General features: G+C 41.2%; 1 protein-coding gene across 2 annotated transcripts in view; it reads right to left on the minus strand.

The window, feature by feature from the left end:
* Positions 1–11,206: 11,206 nt before the first annotated feature.
* The window catches only part of negr1 (neuronal growth regulator 1), a 124,531-nt gene continuing 118,033 nt past the window's right edge, over positions 11,207–17,704 (minus strand). For both annotated transcript variants that reach the window (XM_062395596.1, XM_062395595.1), the window contains one exon: positions 11,207–11,593. In XM_062395596.1, the coding sequence (XP_062251580.1) occupies positions 11,496–11,593 (98 nt within the window). In that variant the 3' untranslated portion in view covers positions 11,207–11,495. The remainder of the gene's footprint in view (positions 11,594–17,704) is intronic.

The following is a 17,704-nucleotide window of genomic DNA, read 5'->3' on the forward strand; positions in this document are numbered from 1 at the left end:
CAGTTCATCTTTGAGTCCAATTGACAACTGGTCTGAATTTGAAGAAATTCCCTGAAGGCAGCTTGAGATATCATGATCTAGAGGCCAAAATCATGTTTGTAAGGCCAATGTGTCCTTGAACTTTGACCTTTTTCCACCTAAATCAAATCAGTTTATCAGTGAATATAGTTACATATTTTGTGGCAAATTAGAAAAAGATTTTCTCATGTTTTTCTTAAAATAGGTTAACAGGGTAAAGGAAAAAAAAGGGTAGGGAGGTTCACATGACCTCGACCTCTGACCATCAAAATCGAATCAGTTAATCTTCTGTTCCAAGTGAATAAATAGGATTTCTATCTTTATTTCTTCTTCTCGAGACTGAAAACATGTCTCGTGAGACCACAGTGACCTTTGACCCTTGAGCACCAAATTCTTATCACTTCACCCTTAGGTCCAAGTGAAAGTTTGTCCCAAATGTGAAAGGATTAGCTGGGGGAGTTTGAGATGCTGTGTTTGTAATAATGGGACAAACTTGCAGACGCAGTAATGTAAAATAAAACAAAACGCTGTCGGCGGCGTGGTGACATAACAACTCAATCGGAGTGTTCTCCACAGAAGAAGTACTAAAACATGCTAATATATACATTTTTCATAAAATGGATAAGATGATTTCTTGGGCTCTAGCAGGACAGATGTCCTTGTGTTTGAGATGACTGGAGACCATCTGCTCAAAAAACTGTCTGTTTTCATTTGTGAGCTTTCCTTCATGTTTTCTCTGAAACTGCACAGAGAAAACTTGTTTGTGTTTTCAAACCAGTAAAGACAACGAACTTTTCACAGTTTTTTTTTTAACACATTAATTACTTAGTTACCATGAGCCGAGGAGCATGAGGCTGGTTCTCCTGCTGGCATGATGCAGCACGTCTGTGTTTGAAATGGTTTTTAAATTGTTTCAGCATTTGCCTTCAGAGTCAAAGCCCCTGAAGAAGAGTTTTGCAGTGGCGGACACGTTCATTAGCGATGTCCTCTGATTGTGTGATGAGCCAAACTAATCAGGACAGCATTATGTTTTAATCACAACATATTTCTGTTGCTGATGTGTAATTTCTCAGAGAAAGGGGTTGTTGAAGTCCCTATTTGAATGTCATCAGCAGCCTATTGGAAATAGTTAAAAACAACACCGATTTGTTCTTTCTCGTCATGTGACAAACATCTGAGGCCAAGCGGTCGTTCAGCTTGTCTCCCTCGCCTCACTTGTCCTAATTGCCGTGTTAGAGTCGGAATCCCCGACTTCAACCGCTGTCCCTGACTGTTCCGTCTCTGAGCTGAGCAGTTCTGGATCATAACCTCTATCTCCTCACATTTGCATATTCTTTTATTCTGCCTCAGCTGTGTCGTCAGGTGAGAGGATGGACCGTCGGGAACAAAAGAGAACAGAGTGTTTGAGGCGATTGCAAGGACACCACAACTCACCGATGTGACCAGACCTGTTGTTTAGTTGAAGTCATGCAGCTTATTGGTGAGCGGTGCATTATCCTGAGAATCTTTGCAGGCTTTAATTACTGGAACCCTTAAAGTGTGTTGCAGAGTTCATCAGTGCTCTGTAACACTCGACACTGGGCTGCCAAGAGAAGGAGCAAGGAGGTGGGCGGGGGGGCAATTAGAGTGTGGAGCAGCTTCCACTCAACTCGGTCCCACTGGGATTCTGTCCTCACATTTTGGTTCCAGTCAATAATTCAGCCACTGGATTTAACCATTTTTCATCCTATCAAACTCCCCATTACCAGTGCGACTGGCTTTAAGAGAGGCTGGGGAAAAAGGGCTGTCAGTAAAGAGTGGTCCATAACTACAGCAAAAAAATATATTCACTTTTGTTTTTATGTCATGCATTAAACATTTTGATTATTGCATTTGCATGAAAGGGTATTCGATGCTCTTAAAAAGGTCTCGAGGCCACATTATGTACAGTAAGTATTTCACCACAAAATAGCAGCTTTAAACTCATTCTGGTGATTCACCAACTTGTATTAGAGAGAACGGTGCGGCTATCGTTTTGCTATGTAATTTAAGAGAGTGGGCACGACCTCCTCTGTGGACTGAACGATCGAAACCACCAGAAAAAGGCCCAGCAAGTTCAAGAGTAATGACAAAATGTACATCAGCTAAAAAAAGAAGCAGCGTTTAGCTAAGATATTCAGGGAAGACACTTGAACCGTTTGTTTCCAGCTCTGGCCCTTCTGGTTTCCAGGGATCATGAGGACTCTCCTCTGGTCAAGCAACTGATACTAACTGTGATTTCTGTGCGTGAGAACAGATCCACTCTCTGAGCTGGAGCCCAACAGAATGAATCACCACGTGTGGCTGCAGAGGCCAAAGCTGCTCGTTAAAACTTAAACTGAGTTGTTTTAAACAAACATTAAATATGATTTAAAAAAGTGTGAAGATACTCTGAATAACTTCTGGGCTAACTGCTAACATTCTTGTTGTCTTCCTGATGTTCAACTTTAAGTCGATCTGGAATCCGGTTCCCTTGTGACTCTGCTAATTTACATGTAGCGATGCTGACAAGCATCACTCAGGGGAAGGAAATGTCGGTCATCCATTTCCGTCCAGACTGAAATATTTCAACAACTATTGGATAGAGTGTTGTAAACTCCTTTTCAGACATTCATGGTTCCCAGAGGACGAATCCTATTAACTTTACTATTGATCCTCAGCCTTCTCCTGTTGTGAGACCAGGAGAAATATGTGGTTTTGAATAAAATGTTTCAACAACTACTTTTTTGAACTTTCCGACCCATGGTAATTTCTCATGAGGAGAGAAAGTTTATCCAATATTGACCCGGTCGCTCGAAAACTCTTCCCTTCCTCATTTGACCTATGGATTGTTTTGTTCAGCGTCTCTATTAAATGTGCTGTGCTCAAAGTGAGACTCGAATTATCACCAGAATGTGAAGAGATGTGCTGCCTCAGAAGACGTTTATGTTTTGTGTTGCAGAAATATGCCTATCTAATGAAGTTAGCATGCTAACCAACTAGCCCAGGGCCATCCCATCTTGTAATACCACTGTGGTACCTGAAGAGGTGACAGAGAGTCAGGTTTGTGAGCAGTCTGCACTGAGTCCAACCTGAGAGGATGAAAAAGCTCTCGGTGAGTAAAGGAATGAAGATTGATGCTGAACTCACATCAATTCCTCTGGACTCGGACGTTAACAGTTGATAATGTCAACACTCACTTTGAGGCAAGTGCAAATATTTACATTTAGCAACTTTAAAGTTCGCAAAAGTTAACGGTGAAGAAAACAATGTCGTCTGTTCTAAAAAACTGGAATAAAGTTGTCTCCTGATTGTGTGGAGAATAATGTTCTAATTCACTTCAGGTAAAGTTAAACAGAGGGGGTTTTAGATATCTGGACAAACAACAATTCCTTTTTTTATGTGTTGAGGACAGACGAACATAGAACAATAATATAAAATGTTACCTTACCCACATATCGTAAATGTAAGGGACTCGTGCAAAAAACAAAACTCCGCCCAAATAACACATTATAATTGAAAATCTGTTGACATAAAATCCTGTGTTAAAAAGTGGCAAGTGGAATGTGCTGTGTGTCTGTGTGTGCGTGTGTGTGATGTTATATTGCTGTGAATTTTGAGCCCCTCACAGAAAATCACAATGTGTCTGCTCATTAAATTGACGACTTGGATATTTTCAGTCTGTAACATGTGATGAATGAATTATTTATGGTCCAGTGCGGCTGCAGAGTGAAGTAAAGTGCGTTTCTCTGTTGAACAAGTGTCACATTGTTCAGAGCACAGAGCTGCTTTTGTTAGGACCGAATCTGAAGAACACAAACATTCTATAACTACGTCTTCAAACCACTGAAGACAAAATAACATATGACGCATTCTACTGGACGTATATACGTGCTATACACAGTGCTGACACTGTGCTATACACAGTGTCAGCAAATGACAACATGTCATTTTGTAGATATATCAATGACACTTTAAGCCATATACATCATTAAAGTGATCCATCTAGAGTTCTTATTATTCCTATAGAGTCTATAAATGTACAGCTATATTCCTGTGGGATCCGGACTTCTCAGCACATTATTTCTCAACATGAAGATTTGAATATCAAATTAAAACAAACCAGATAAAAAGGGAAATTAAATTTCACACGTAAAGCTTCAATATCGTCCTTTAAGTTTTTATGTCTATTCCATTTTTTTAAATTGTTTAAATGGAAAACAAAATGTCCAGAAAACAAAATGTCCAGAGCAAACATTTTCAATTTACAGAAACAAAACAGAAGAACTGCTGCCCCTCTGCTCCAGGTAAACACATACAGTACAATGCGATGAACTGATGCTGCAAGTGACTGATTCGTGTTTAGAGAACAATGTGGAATCTGCCTTTTGAGGCCTGACAACAGAGGAAATGGAAAAAGATTTACAGTCGGTGAAACGATGACATTTTTCTCGATGGCAACGTGTTCAATCTTTCATGAAAACTCACAATTGCCTGAGAGCGTCATGTGAAAACTCCTTTGCAGTTTGTGATTCAGTTTTTGGCGTCATGGAGAGAGCCGGCTCCGATAGCTTGCTTTAAAACCCAGGTATTATCTCAGGCGCTGCATCATTGACTGGCAACTTATTTTCCAGTTCAGTGGAAATAATGAGAGACAGGCTGACAAATACTTCATGCAACCTGTTCTTCTTTTTTAAATAGCATGTCCCCCTCTCTACATTGGCAGCTGCCACATTATCAGATTTCAGAAAAACTGGAGAGACACACACACCAGTCAGAGAGCACTCACTGTTTTGTACCAATTCAAATGTCTTAGAGAACAGAAAAAGGCTGTTTTAAAAAAGACTCTGCTTCTTTTTATTTTTTTCTTATTCCATTTCGAAGGGAATCAAACTCACCCAGAGACTGGTTCTACACAGAGAGGAGTGTTTTCTCTCTTTGACAGGAGGGATTGCTTTAGCCTGCTGTGCAACAAACATATCTGCAAGCCTGAACGCTAGCACTCAAGAAACAGAGTTTTTTTTGATAGTGACAACTCTCATCATGCTGCTCAGGGGAGAGGGCCGGCGACTCAGGAGCGAGGCAGCAGCGACAGAGAGAAGAACGACACCATCTCCCAGCTCAAAACTGTCAAAGGCCCGGGCAGGGTTTCATTTACTGCCAGGTCCGAGGGAATCCCCCTCTCACATGTCCTCCAGTCTCTTCTCTGTTCACTCTGGACCCAGACGCCTTCGTGAGGAGACACCACATGAGCCGTCTCCATAGCCCACAGTATACCATGACTTTTATTCAATGCAGGGTCACGTTGCTTTGCTGAAAGGAACTCTGCGATCATACGCTGATGACAATATATCTCCCAACTTCAAAATAATTAATTTCTGTGTCATGTTCACCTTTTATAATTTCCACTGTAAATGCCACTTGCATTATGTTTCCTCACCTCCCTACGCTGGCACCTCAGTCTGGGCTCTGCAGCCTCTGACGTCCAGAGTCACAAAACATTCACAGCAACGCAATTCCTGCAATTTGCTCAAAATCCAGTGTGTTTTCTTTTCTTACTTTTTACCACGGCAGGAAATTGTAACCGGTGCCAGGTACACTGTGTCAGCCACGGAATATGGATGAATGTTTATTCCATGAGCTTCTTGTGACACAATAGCTGTGAAGTTAAATTGATTCATGAACCTCACACATGTGTAATTATGTGATATCAATATGTTTGTTTGTTTCTGAGCTGAGTCATTAAATATTTTGCTGTTTTAAATATCCAATATAAGCTGCTTTCCCCAGCTTTAGTTTGAGTTGGCAAATATCCTCGAAATACCCGCTCTTATAAATGAAATACTTTTATCGTAGAAACACATCCAAACTTGTGATAAAAGCTTTCAACCAGAGCAGTGCACTCTGAGACTTTGGGCTGAGAGAGTGAGTGAGACAGGCCTTTGAAACGACCATTTCAAAAATCCAGGGTGGGGATTGTGAGGCTGCAGTAATTCACAGTAGAGCTACGCACCATGAATATTCAGAATCTTCTTATCTTAAATTTAAAAGTCGACAGGGATTTTTTTTTTTCTGCCTCGGTGTCAGCAGAAAGTGCGAGGTGAGGCAGTGATCTCTGCAGGAGCTGTGTGGCCTCTTTCCAGCTTGCACATCAACATTAGCTTTTATGAGGTTGGTCACACACAGACAAACACACACGCGGACACACGCACACAGCCGTCAATGTTTTAGACAAGATTGTATTGAGGCCAAAGGATACTCAAAAGCCCCATGCTGCTGGGGTAAAGTGTATAATCTAACCCAGATGCATCATGGGGCGGAAAGAGCAGTGGTTAGTAAGTATCTCCAGATCAAGTGAAGTGAGCGACACACTCCAGTCAATGATGACGATGCAGAGCAAACGGTGATTAATCCTATGTGCCGTGGCATCTGGCCATCTGTGCTGCGGAGAGATTTACAGTGTTTGAGGGCAGAGGGGAGGGGATCAAATATTTATGATACGGCACAATTAAGACGACTCAGTAACTCAAGCTAGACTGTACAAACACACCAGTATGTCGGCCACGTCCCACAACCTGCAGGATAATCCCAGCAGTGTTTAGACGGGAGGTGAACCAGCACGCTGGTTCTTCTCAGGGAGGCTGTGCAGCTGCTGACTCAGACATGAGAGAAATATATGGGAAGTGATACTGCAAATTATTTTAGACGTGAACGTTTTGATGATTACAGTTTAAATTTAGGTTTCAACTGAAACTTGATACATATTTTTATCAGGTCGATTTTAACTTCTAAGATGTTAATAATTAGTTTTTCTTAAAGAAATACAGATCAATTCACTAAAAGTAAATTGCATTTCTTCATTTTACTTTTCCTACTCCTGCACCACTTTCAATAATTTGGCTTCAGATCAAATGATCAGTTGAGAATTCAACCATTTTACAGGATGTTGCCTTTAAGATTTGAATATTAATACATGAAATAACTCTGGATTTCTACTTAGACTTGACGACTGCATGTGTTGTTAAACGCAGAATAATAATAACACAACTGGAATTAAAACCTTGCACAAACATTAACCAATCGAACAACTTCTGAAGTTTTGAAAAAAAAGACAGAAACCTTACTGAGCACAACAGACTTCCATATCCCTGTTGCTCTTATTATGGACGTCATTACTACAATATAATTCTGAGTATCACTATAATTAGTGTCATCATAATATCCGGTTTGACTGAGCTTAAATAGAATTTACACATCAGCTCTCTCTTCTCTCTCCTCTCTGAACGCCCACCCTGAGCTGTTGGGTTAATTCTCTACAATATTACAAGGTCACAGGCTTAATACTAATACTTCTAAATAAATAGGAACTTACCGTTAGCTTCTGTGACCTCGGCCATTTCTGATGACGTCGATCACGTCACACTTGGTGAAGTTTATATTCCTCTCATTTGAAAACAGTGACGACTCCATTTGAAGGCAGCAATTGTCCTTCAGTCCTTTCTCAACGTATCCGATTGTGACTTTTATAACGTTAGCTGAATTTAACATTTGTAATGCTAGCTTATGTTTCTATTAGCATGTTACTGTTGCTGTTTTAGCATCCGCTAATGTTACAATTACGCTAATACTGCGGTTATTACTACTATGGTAGCTGTTGAAATGTTGGCTAACAATAGCTATTGTAACCCTAGCTAACATTATGATTAACATAATCTTACTATTGTAACTGTTAGCTAATGTTCCAAAGATCTTTACATATGTGATTAAAACATGAACGTGTGATGTGCAGGACTTTCATATAACATATGCTGGATTTAGTTAATTGAAAACAGTATTAGTGTTTTAGCTGTTTGTAAATGTTAGAAATGCACAGATAAGCTGCGGCTCAGGCCGGATGGATCAAAGATCCCCCGCTCAAGGAGATTAAGATTGTTTTTAAAGCTACAACTGAAAGATTCAGAATATTATTTACCGTCCTTTAGCTTCAGCTGATTGTAAAAGTAAACAGATACAGACGATATTGTAAAAATTCGTGACTCAAGATAAATCAATTCATGTAACAAAGGGAATGCTACAGTTCAAACGATTCACAGAAATCACAGCTCTTAATTTTGAAAGATTGTGTTGTTTGGGATTACAATATTAATGCTTTATGTCCTTAATGGTGTCACAGAGGGATTCTGCATGGTGCTAAATCATGATGTGAGCAGCCAGATATCATAAGAATGTTTGTTGACCAACAGATAATCTAAATAGTAGAGATGATGTTACTTAGAGACACCAGCTCATATGATACTTATATTACACTCTAGTTAACAGCAAGAAGTCTAAATCTAAAAATGAGAAACCTGTTGGGGGCATTTTATGTCTTGATATGACTTTGATGTCTCTGGGCTCAAACCGTCCTGCAGTGATGATGACAAACTCCTTTGAAAGTTTATTAACTCGGATGTGAGTTTATATTGTAACATGAAGACTTTTATTACAAATAACAGTGATTCGATAAAAGGGACTCGTTAAAACCATTATTCAAAATAATCAACATCCAATACATTTCATATGGAATACTAGCATCGTCTTAACCGCTTAGACAAGCAACCAATATAACTCCAGACTGTCACCAATGTGCCACAATAATCATCATCGACTCTGAATAGTAGTTTTAGTTAATCACCAAAGTTGTTTCAAATAAATCACAAAGGAACATGGCCTGGTGATCTGTAAGAGGTATGTATTTTGAGACCAGAACCTCAAAGAAAAAAGCCTTTTGGAAAAAAAACTGGTTCCATTCAAAAGGAAATCTATGAATATCTGTAAAATGGCCACCTCAAAAAACACAGGTTAACTTTGACATGCAGCACAATCATACTCTCTGCACGTCGTCAAACACGCGAGTGTGTGAAAGCTATGACTACACACTGGCTCTAAAGATCAAAAGGTATCCTATTTTTCTCCAAATATACACACATTGATTCTGTTCTATAATACTGTTATATTGTTCACACCCTCTCTCTTTCAAAAAGTAGGTAATTTGATTGCAAACATTGTTCTTTTTAATGTACTCCGACAAAAAAATCAACAGCAGTTATGGCATCTAAATGAACCCGACGACATTATAAACTATGCCATACTGAGCTTCATTCAAATAAATGTCACATATTCAGTTTTACATGTTTCAAATGTGTCTTTTATACATTGATTTCATAAAGGAAGAGAATAAATATATTTCTGACCCATTTTCATTATACCTTAACATTTAAACAAGATCATATGGTGCAGTATTTTTTATAAGTTTTTAAAACAAGCGGATAACAATTTCAGTACAAACAGTGAAAGAAAACAAAAATGTTTAGCAGACCTCAAAACAAAGCACCACAAAACATAAAAGTAATAACAGTGTTTGTGCTTTAAGTCTTTTCACTGCGATGGCTATTTCTCTATAGGTTTGCAGTTACATACTGTTAGTCCCTTGATAGGGGGGGGGGGGCAAAATACAACACAATCCAAACAAGACTTGCCAGCGTGTTAACCTGTTGGACAAATAATGCATTTTTATTAGATGCAACTGGCTTATTAAAAATACCTGCGAGAGCCATAGGTTGAGAGATTAGTGTCAGTGGATATAATACCTAATTTGAATGGCAAATTAACATTCTATCATCAGGAGTGTATCAAACAAGCGAGTTGTATGTCATCGAGCGCATTGGGAGGTGTCTGTCTGAATGAGGTTCATTTCATGTCTATGGTTCTATTAAGGCATTACAGTACAGTGTCTCTTCACACCGTGGATTGAAGATACTTGAAGATGACCACTGACGGTGTCGTCAGAAAGTAAACCCTCGCAATAACACTATTTTTAAGATTAGATTTGACACGGGTGAACACATAGCCACAGCTTCTTCTATTAAACGACCTCATGGTTTAATTTATTCGGAGCTCCTGTGGACTCTCACTGGCTCCGGGACCACTTGTCTGTTGGCGTTGAAGTCATTTTGGAGCAGGTGTTAGCACCTTAGGCCCTGTTAGTAGTGATGAGCATGTTCATGATCTTCATTTATGTCCTGTTGCCCATAATTTACACGAGAAGGACTTGGAGAGGTGTCAGAGTGGGTTTCACTTTTGTGTAGATCACGTTTGTAATTACACATCTTCCTTTACTTGGAATGCGGGCTTTGGCTCTCTGGAGTACAGTTATTTGTTGAATGATAAAATGAAGGATATATATTCACCGTACCACAGATTGTAATATATTTAAGTAGTGAATTATCTGCAAAGTATGAGAGAGGAATAAAATACTGTGCGGCAGATTGCTACTTTCAGTTATCTAAGTGTCATGCCAAAAGTTGAAGCCAAAAACCTAAAGCGACGCACAATGTGTAACTGCGGGTTTTCAGCTGGAGGATGACCAGTAGGCACGCAGCGGGCCGATGCCTACCGGAGGTGGCTCGTTTCAGAGAACTACGTCTCTGAGAAAATAAAAAGGTTGAATTCGGTGAACTCAGGCTCTACTTTTTCTTCTCAACTGCAACGGTTAGTTCTGACAATCACGAATGTGGACTCACTGGAACATAATAATGGAGAATATACTGCAGTATTTATATTTTCAAGAATAAATGTAAACATAGGGCAGCGATGTTCCTCCCTTTACACTGTACAAAGTCGTGAAACCGTGTTTCCGTTCTTGGTCGAATGAGAAGAAGCTGGTCCCACTTTAAAACAAAAGCCTACACTATATTAAAATATAAAGATACAATACAGGATACTTTGCTACTTGAACAGCTGCCTGATCGATCGTTAGGCAGGCATAGTAACTGAAGGACCCATTTCAGAATACAACAAAGCACACCTTCAACACTGTTCATCCATCTATTGAGTAATCATGACAATACAGGTCCTGACAAAGCGCTGCCTTTTTTCGTTTTTTTTTTCTGTATTTTTAAGCACACTCCATAATCAGAATTTTTATTGTGAGGAATCTAAATGTCTCTCCTTCATTCAACAACCCATAATACATTCAATACAACATTGGTATGGTAATTCTGCGTACTGGCACAATTGCTTCTTTTTAGCCGTGAAAACACGGAAATGTCAATTTTTGCACCATCGCCTCCAAGAGAAAGAGGCATGAAAGTATCTCATTTGGGAGGTTTGGGGGATTTTTTGATATGATTGGAGGTGGAGGGGGGGGGGGGGGGGGGGGGGGGGGGCATGGAGGGCGGGGGTGAGCACAGATTCACAAGGTGGTCGATCAATCAGAAAAGAAAATAAGAAACAGGAGAGAAAATGATAATAATAATAATAAAAACATCAAAGTATTTACATAACAGAAATGTCACCCCCAAAAGTACCCCCACACAAAGAAATGCTGATTAATTCCCCCTCACTGCTTTTCAAGAAACGGTACCAGATTGAATTCCAGCCATCAGCAATGTCAGATAGGATTGATAAATGCTCTGGACAGTCATTGTGTCCGCGCTGGCCTAGTACACGCTGATGAAGGAGGAGAGCGCCAGGACCAGGTATCGGCAGGCCAGCAGGATGTGTGCACTTCCTGTCCCGTAGGGCGCGGTGTTGGGCGCTGTGGGCAGGAAACAAAAAGAAGCTCTGATTAGTTGTGATTGCATTTTCACTGCGACAAGTTTGCAGACCTGCATGGGGCTTCTGAGCGAGACGGTGAGAACTGCAATTACTGCACAACTGTGGCTGATTTGAGCCGCTCCCACAGCTGTAGCACTTTTGACACTTGATACTTCACAACACTGTACTGTATAATCTAAACTGAGGCGGAAAAAATACTCACTTAACATTACAATCAAGTTAGAGTCCTGCATTTAAAATCCTACATGTACATATATTAAACAAAATAAAAAGTTGCTGTATCAATATATATAAATGAAAGTACAGAATCTGAATAAAGTGACACTTATAAATTACCTTTTAAGACCTTTAATACTGTCGCATGAATGCAAAAGTAACCTAGAAATGTATTGTTGCAGCCAGTTGAGGTAGATCATATAACTACTCAATATACAGTGAGGTTCTTGAGGTCAGTGGCTCCCAACCTATGGTTCTGTCCCCCTGAAATGAGTGAGAAGATAAATCACGAAACCGAATTTTGGGAAATATTATAATTTGGATTTAGATGAAGAATAAATACAACAGCAGTGCATTTGATTGAGATTTACACATTAAAACAATGGAGAAACAATCTATTTGCTTTCTTTTAAAGGTGCTGGGAGATTTATTTTCAAATTATGATAAAAAAAGGCTTGTTAGTCAGTTAGCTGCTGGTGGTAGTTTGTAGCTTTATAGCGAGAAGGCAGACAAGTGGTGACAACTCCTCAACAAGACAACTATTAAGATACATTCATTTTTAAATAAACTTTTCCTCTAATAGGGCAGGTCTGCTCCATAAACCTGCATTCTAATTTTTCCCGAGATAATCTCTGTTCTTTGTGGTTTTAGTGATATATTCACCTCTTGGGGCTGAATGAAATTTTTTATGGCAACCATGAGCAAAGTTTAAAGAGGAATTGTTCGATGGTTAAAACTGCTGACAACTCAAAGTCAGGGCTTTATTGAAAAGGGTCATGAGTCAAGAAGGTCGTGAACCACCAGTTTAATCTTTATAATGAAGTGTCTTTTATGAGATTATCATAATATTCTTTTAATGTAGAATTTTAAAGACTACTGACACAGGTTTTGGCTTCTGTTGCTCCATCAGACCTTTTCTCAGAATTGATTTGAAAAGTGTAAAATCCAGACTTGAGTGACGGCACTCTCACTCTCCTGTTAGTGTTGGTGCACGTTCATGCAGAACCGTTTACCATTTAATTATTTTTCCATTATTATTCTTTTTGTTCCATAGATTTGCAACATTGTGTAATTTGAGCCGTATCTCCACTGGGACTCCGGGTCTAATCAGGTTGAGGACTTGGAAACACCTGAGTGGGTGTGCAGGACGTTTATTGTGAAAAATAACCATGGTAGGAAACTACAACTGTCGCAGGAAGCAGAATAAAAAGTAAAATGATCTATAATTTCATGAAATGGAAATACTTAAATAAAGTCTATGATATTGACTTTTACTACTTTTATCTTATCTTTTTCTACTTTAATATAAAAAAATAATCAAATACACAAGGGGCTTTAGTCACATGGTTTTATGGAGGGTGACTGTGTTCTGTGCTGCTGGTTCTCTGACCAGCAGTCAGCAACAGCAATTGAAGCATGGCTCTCTGGAGAGCTGCGTTCGGCGAGGGGGGGGGGGGAGGGGGAGAGGCCAGCCTTTCATTCGGCGGGGGGTCACTTTCACTCCTCAAAACGGACACTTTTTTTTAGCTTGTAGCTCAATAAAGCACAGCAAACATGCTCTCCATCAACACACACACACACACACACACACACACACACACACACACATACCTTTGTACAGGTCACATGCATGCCTACACACACACGCAGCACAGCAAGCAAACAAGCTCTGCTCCACCAGGGGAAATCATGTGGTGCACAGCCCATATCAGCAGGGTGCCTCTATTTACACGGCCATGTAATTAGTTCACAATGTAACTCCTCTGATGTGGACCTCACGTTGCAGAAACATGCCGAGCAAAGCAACAGCATAACTGCACAGCCATTCTGCACTCACACAAAAATTGTGAACATTCTTTGTGTATATTTCGGGTTGGTTACGATTTCGCAGATTTGTTAGAGGAGGATCCGATCTGTGCCATGGTTATTGTGGGCCCTGTATTTATCCAATAAGAGCCCTTTGCTGGTTATCATTAGCGGGGCACATGGCTGTCGCTGCGTTTAAAATAAATACAATGATGCACACACTGATCCTTTTTTCCTTTTTTTACCAACATGGTAGCTTGTTGGGGACAATTTTCACCGGAGATGCCCGAGAGAGAGTGGAAAAAACAGACACATCCCATTATCACCTGACACTCCACGGCTTTCACCTGATATTTCCGAGCATTATTGGTCAGGATTGAAGTTGTTTACCTATTAGAGTGAAAACTATAGCTCCGCCGACAGAATAAAAAGCAGCGGGGAAAAAAAAGAAAGGTAGTGAAGAGAGGAGCACAAATGGGTGCAAATTTTGATGATGTGAGTGTTAGATGCATGGTTGGCCTGTGTGAACTGCGGCCCCCTCCCCTTATTTCTCCTTGCCTTTCTATCTTTGTCTCCCCTCTCTGCCTCATTCTCTCTCTCTTTGTATCCCCCGCTCTCTCTCTTTCTCTCTCACTCTCTCTCTCTCTTCTCCAATCCAAAGTACAGGATAATGACACAGTTTTCCTGGGCTGTGAGAGCGAGCCGAGAATTGTAACCATGGAAACAGCTCCTGTCCTGCTCCGCCGGCCCCTCTGTTGCTGAAGCCTGAGTGAGCTGCATTGTGCTAGCCCCGCTAGCACAACCATTTGGGATTTATGTGCGTGTGTGTATGTGTGTGAGTGAGTGTATGTGTGTGTGTCTATGTGTGTGAGTTAGTGTATGGGTGTTTGTATGTGAGGTGGCGGCGGATGGGTAATAGGCAGATGTCACTATCTTCAGTTTCTCATCTGGTCATTGTTAGTGTAAATTCTGCCTCAGTAAGTGCTGTAATAATCATATCAATATCTTGCACATAACGGCTTTCCATTCAGCAGTTAAGTGAGATCCCAAGGTAATCTCTGGATCACTGATATGAATAACCTGAATACCTCAGTACTGCAGGAGAGGGCAGCAGGATTCTGGAAAAAATTATAATCTGGATTTTTTGCTTCAAAATTGGATCACGATTCTCTTTCATATTTAGTTTTTCAATATATATGTCTATTGCATTCAATTACTTGCAAAAGGAAACATGACAAAATTATGGTTGTGCCTGATCTGTTATTGAAAACAAGACCTTTTCTCAGCTTTTCTCTCACTCACTGTTTTCTGCTACTCTGCCTCACTTTGGGTATCGCTGGGTTGCCATTGGTTGAGGGAGAAAGTAGGAGGCCTTGTTTTGATGTAGCACAATCTTTTATCAATTAGAAATGAGATTTGCGAATTGGTGGGAGTCGAGATCATCATTTAAATACAACCAGTGCAGTGCCCAATCTAAACCTGCCTGTTTGGAATGGGCTGTTTGCTTGATCTGTGGTTTTTAATTTGTACTTGTTCCAACAGCACAACATTTGACACATGTACACAAGCTAAACCGATACGATCCACGATTCTCGAGATATGCATTCCACTTACAGGGAGGCCGACAGAGATTTCCAAAATTAGCACAGAGATTAATGGTGGAGCTAAACTTAAGGAAGGGAAGTGTGAAGACAAGTCTGGGAGCAGTCAGTGTTACTGGGTTCCTGCCTCCCAGAATCTGGACTCGTTTAATATCTCTCCTCGTAACTGCAGAAAACAGGGGTCTCCATTGTTTTGACTGCGTGGGTTGTAACTTTGCCATTTTAATTAACTCCCCAAACAGGAACAGCCCGCAACACCATTATCGTGCTTATTAACATGAAGGGAGTAGAATGGGGAAAGAGACAGAGACGGAGAGAACGCCAGCACAAAAAGAAAGATACAGGGGAGAAGAGGGGGTAATCAAAGGATAGGAGATGGGGGGGAAAAAAAGACAGTGATTGAAAGTGGAGCGAGTGTGAGGCTGCAGCAGCCATGGACAGGAGAGAGAGGAAGAGTAGGTGGTGGTGGTGGTGGGGGGGGGGTTAAGTGAGCTCTTCCTCTTTGGGGTTTGAATTTAATTGCGATGCACATCAGCGGCGAGCTACAATGAAGCAACGGAATCCCAGACAATATATCACAGACAAACCAACAGTGTCAAGATGCGGAAACGGTGGGAAGACAAGCAGCGCTCCAAAGGGAGACGAGCAGAGGAGATAAGTGGAGATGAAAGCGATACACTTCAATTACTGTTTTACAACAGGATTGAAATGAAAAGAAGTAAAAACCTCCCCAGAACTCGTCAGAGTTATATGAAAATAACAATCCCTGCTTCTCTCTCCTGATTCTGGATTGGAGCCATCAGCTTTAAATAGTGTGCTGGGAGTACGAGCCAATCTCTCCCTTTCTCTCGTGCTTCCTCCCTCCTCCTTTATCCCTCCCAAATCTCCATCCACAGCACTTTTGTCACCCACATATCATATGCACAACAAATGCTAAGGCCCTGAACCTCAGTCACTGTTGACACAGATAATGAATCATTCTGAAATATGCAGCAGAGACACTCGATGCAGGGTTTCTGTTGAGCAGACTCCAGAGTATTTTGCATTGCTCTGTAATTCAGTGGAAAATCATCATTCATCAAGGAATGGCATGAGTTTCTCTCCTCGTCGTCTTTCGTCGATTTAACCATCGCACACATTGAGGTTTGTGAAAACATCCATTCAGAAGTGCTACTCCCTTGCCTTCTGTTTCGTACATGTTCTGAAATACACATGTGAAAATGCTAGAGGCCAGATGAGTAGATAAATTAAAATATCTCCTATTCATTCATGTGTCGTTTATTGGATGATTCATTCCCCAAAATGGTTGTTTCCTCCGCGCACGTTGTCACAAGTGGAGCAGAGAGGGCAGCCAGCCAGGCAGCATCCAAATCCTCCTGAGGACACAGCTTCAGAGATGGGCTCCTCTGAGCACCAAGGTGGGGGGAGGGGTTCAGTGTCCTTGACCATCAATCAGTGGCCTCTGGTCCTCGCCCCACCAGCTCCCCCGAGAGAGTCCACATGAGACACTCCAGAGCCAAACTGATCCCGCACACACCACGCTGTAAGTCGAGCTAAATCCCTCTACATGCAAGGTTCACAGAAGCCACCGGGGGTGTCTTTAACACACTAAAGCGAAAACGAAATGCAGGGTTTGCTGTTGTTCGGTAAAGAGTATAAGTGGAATATCATTCGACGGTCATAACATCTGATGAGCGGTCGCTGAGCCTTCGCAGAATGAGCTGTGCTTCATCATCTTCTAAAGTGCTTACATACTGGGAGTGGGCAAGCACTTTGTGGAAGGTAATCGAGACATTTTCCATGCTTTACCTCTCTTCAGTCCACTGACAATGAAATACATCCGTCCCCTCCAACATTCATCTTGCACCCTCTTGCCTGTGGCGGCCACGCCATATTGAGTTGGTGCACAATTGACTCGTCTTCCCATCAGCTCATTCATCCATTTCTCTCTTCATCTCTCCTGCTCTTGTACAAGTGAAATGTTCATCACGACCAGATACGATGTTCAAAAGCTCATCACCTTTTGTTTCCCGCTGTGATCATCACACACTGCTGCTCCTCCGAGCCCACGTTCACGTGAACCTTCGAGCTCATTAGCTCCACCAATCATTTGCATTAGTGCTACTAATGAAAAGGCTCCATTAATAGGATGGCCTTCAGAGATCGTTTACCCTCCTCCGCATCCCAGTACTGCCGTATCCTTGCTGCTTTTCCACTTCACTCATTCCCTCCCTCTCTCCACATTCTGGTACCTGCCGGTTATCAACACCCAGCAGAATTCTCTTTAGGGCTGCAGCCCGGGCTCTAATAGTGCCTCTCAGCTTCAGTATCTGACTGGAGACTGAATGAGCGAGGGAGATGGGTTACCTGATAGCTTACTGAGTGAGCTGGGGGCTCTTGATTTCAGGCAGGCTTTTGCCTTCAGCTTGACTTAATCAACGCCTCTGTGGGGTTTCTGGCCACATAAG

The sequence above is a fragment of the Platichthys flesus genome, chromosome 9, assembly GCF_949316205.1.
Source record: "Platichthys flesus chromosome 9, fPlaFle2.1, whole genome shotgun sequence".
NCBI lineage: Eukaryota > Metazoa > Chordata > Actinopteri > Pleuronectiformes > Pleuronectidae > Platichthys > Platichthys flesus.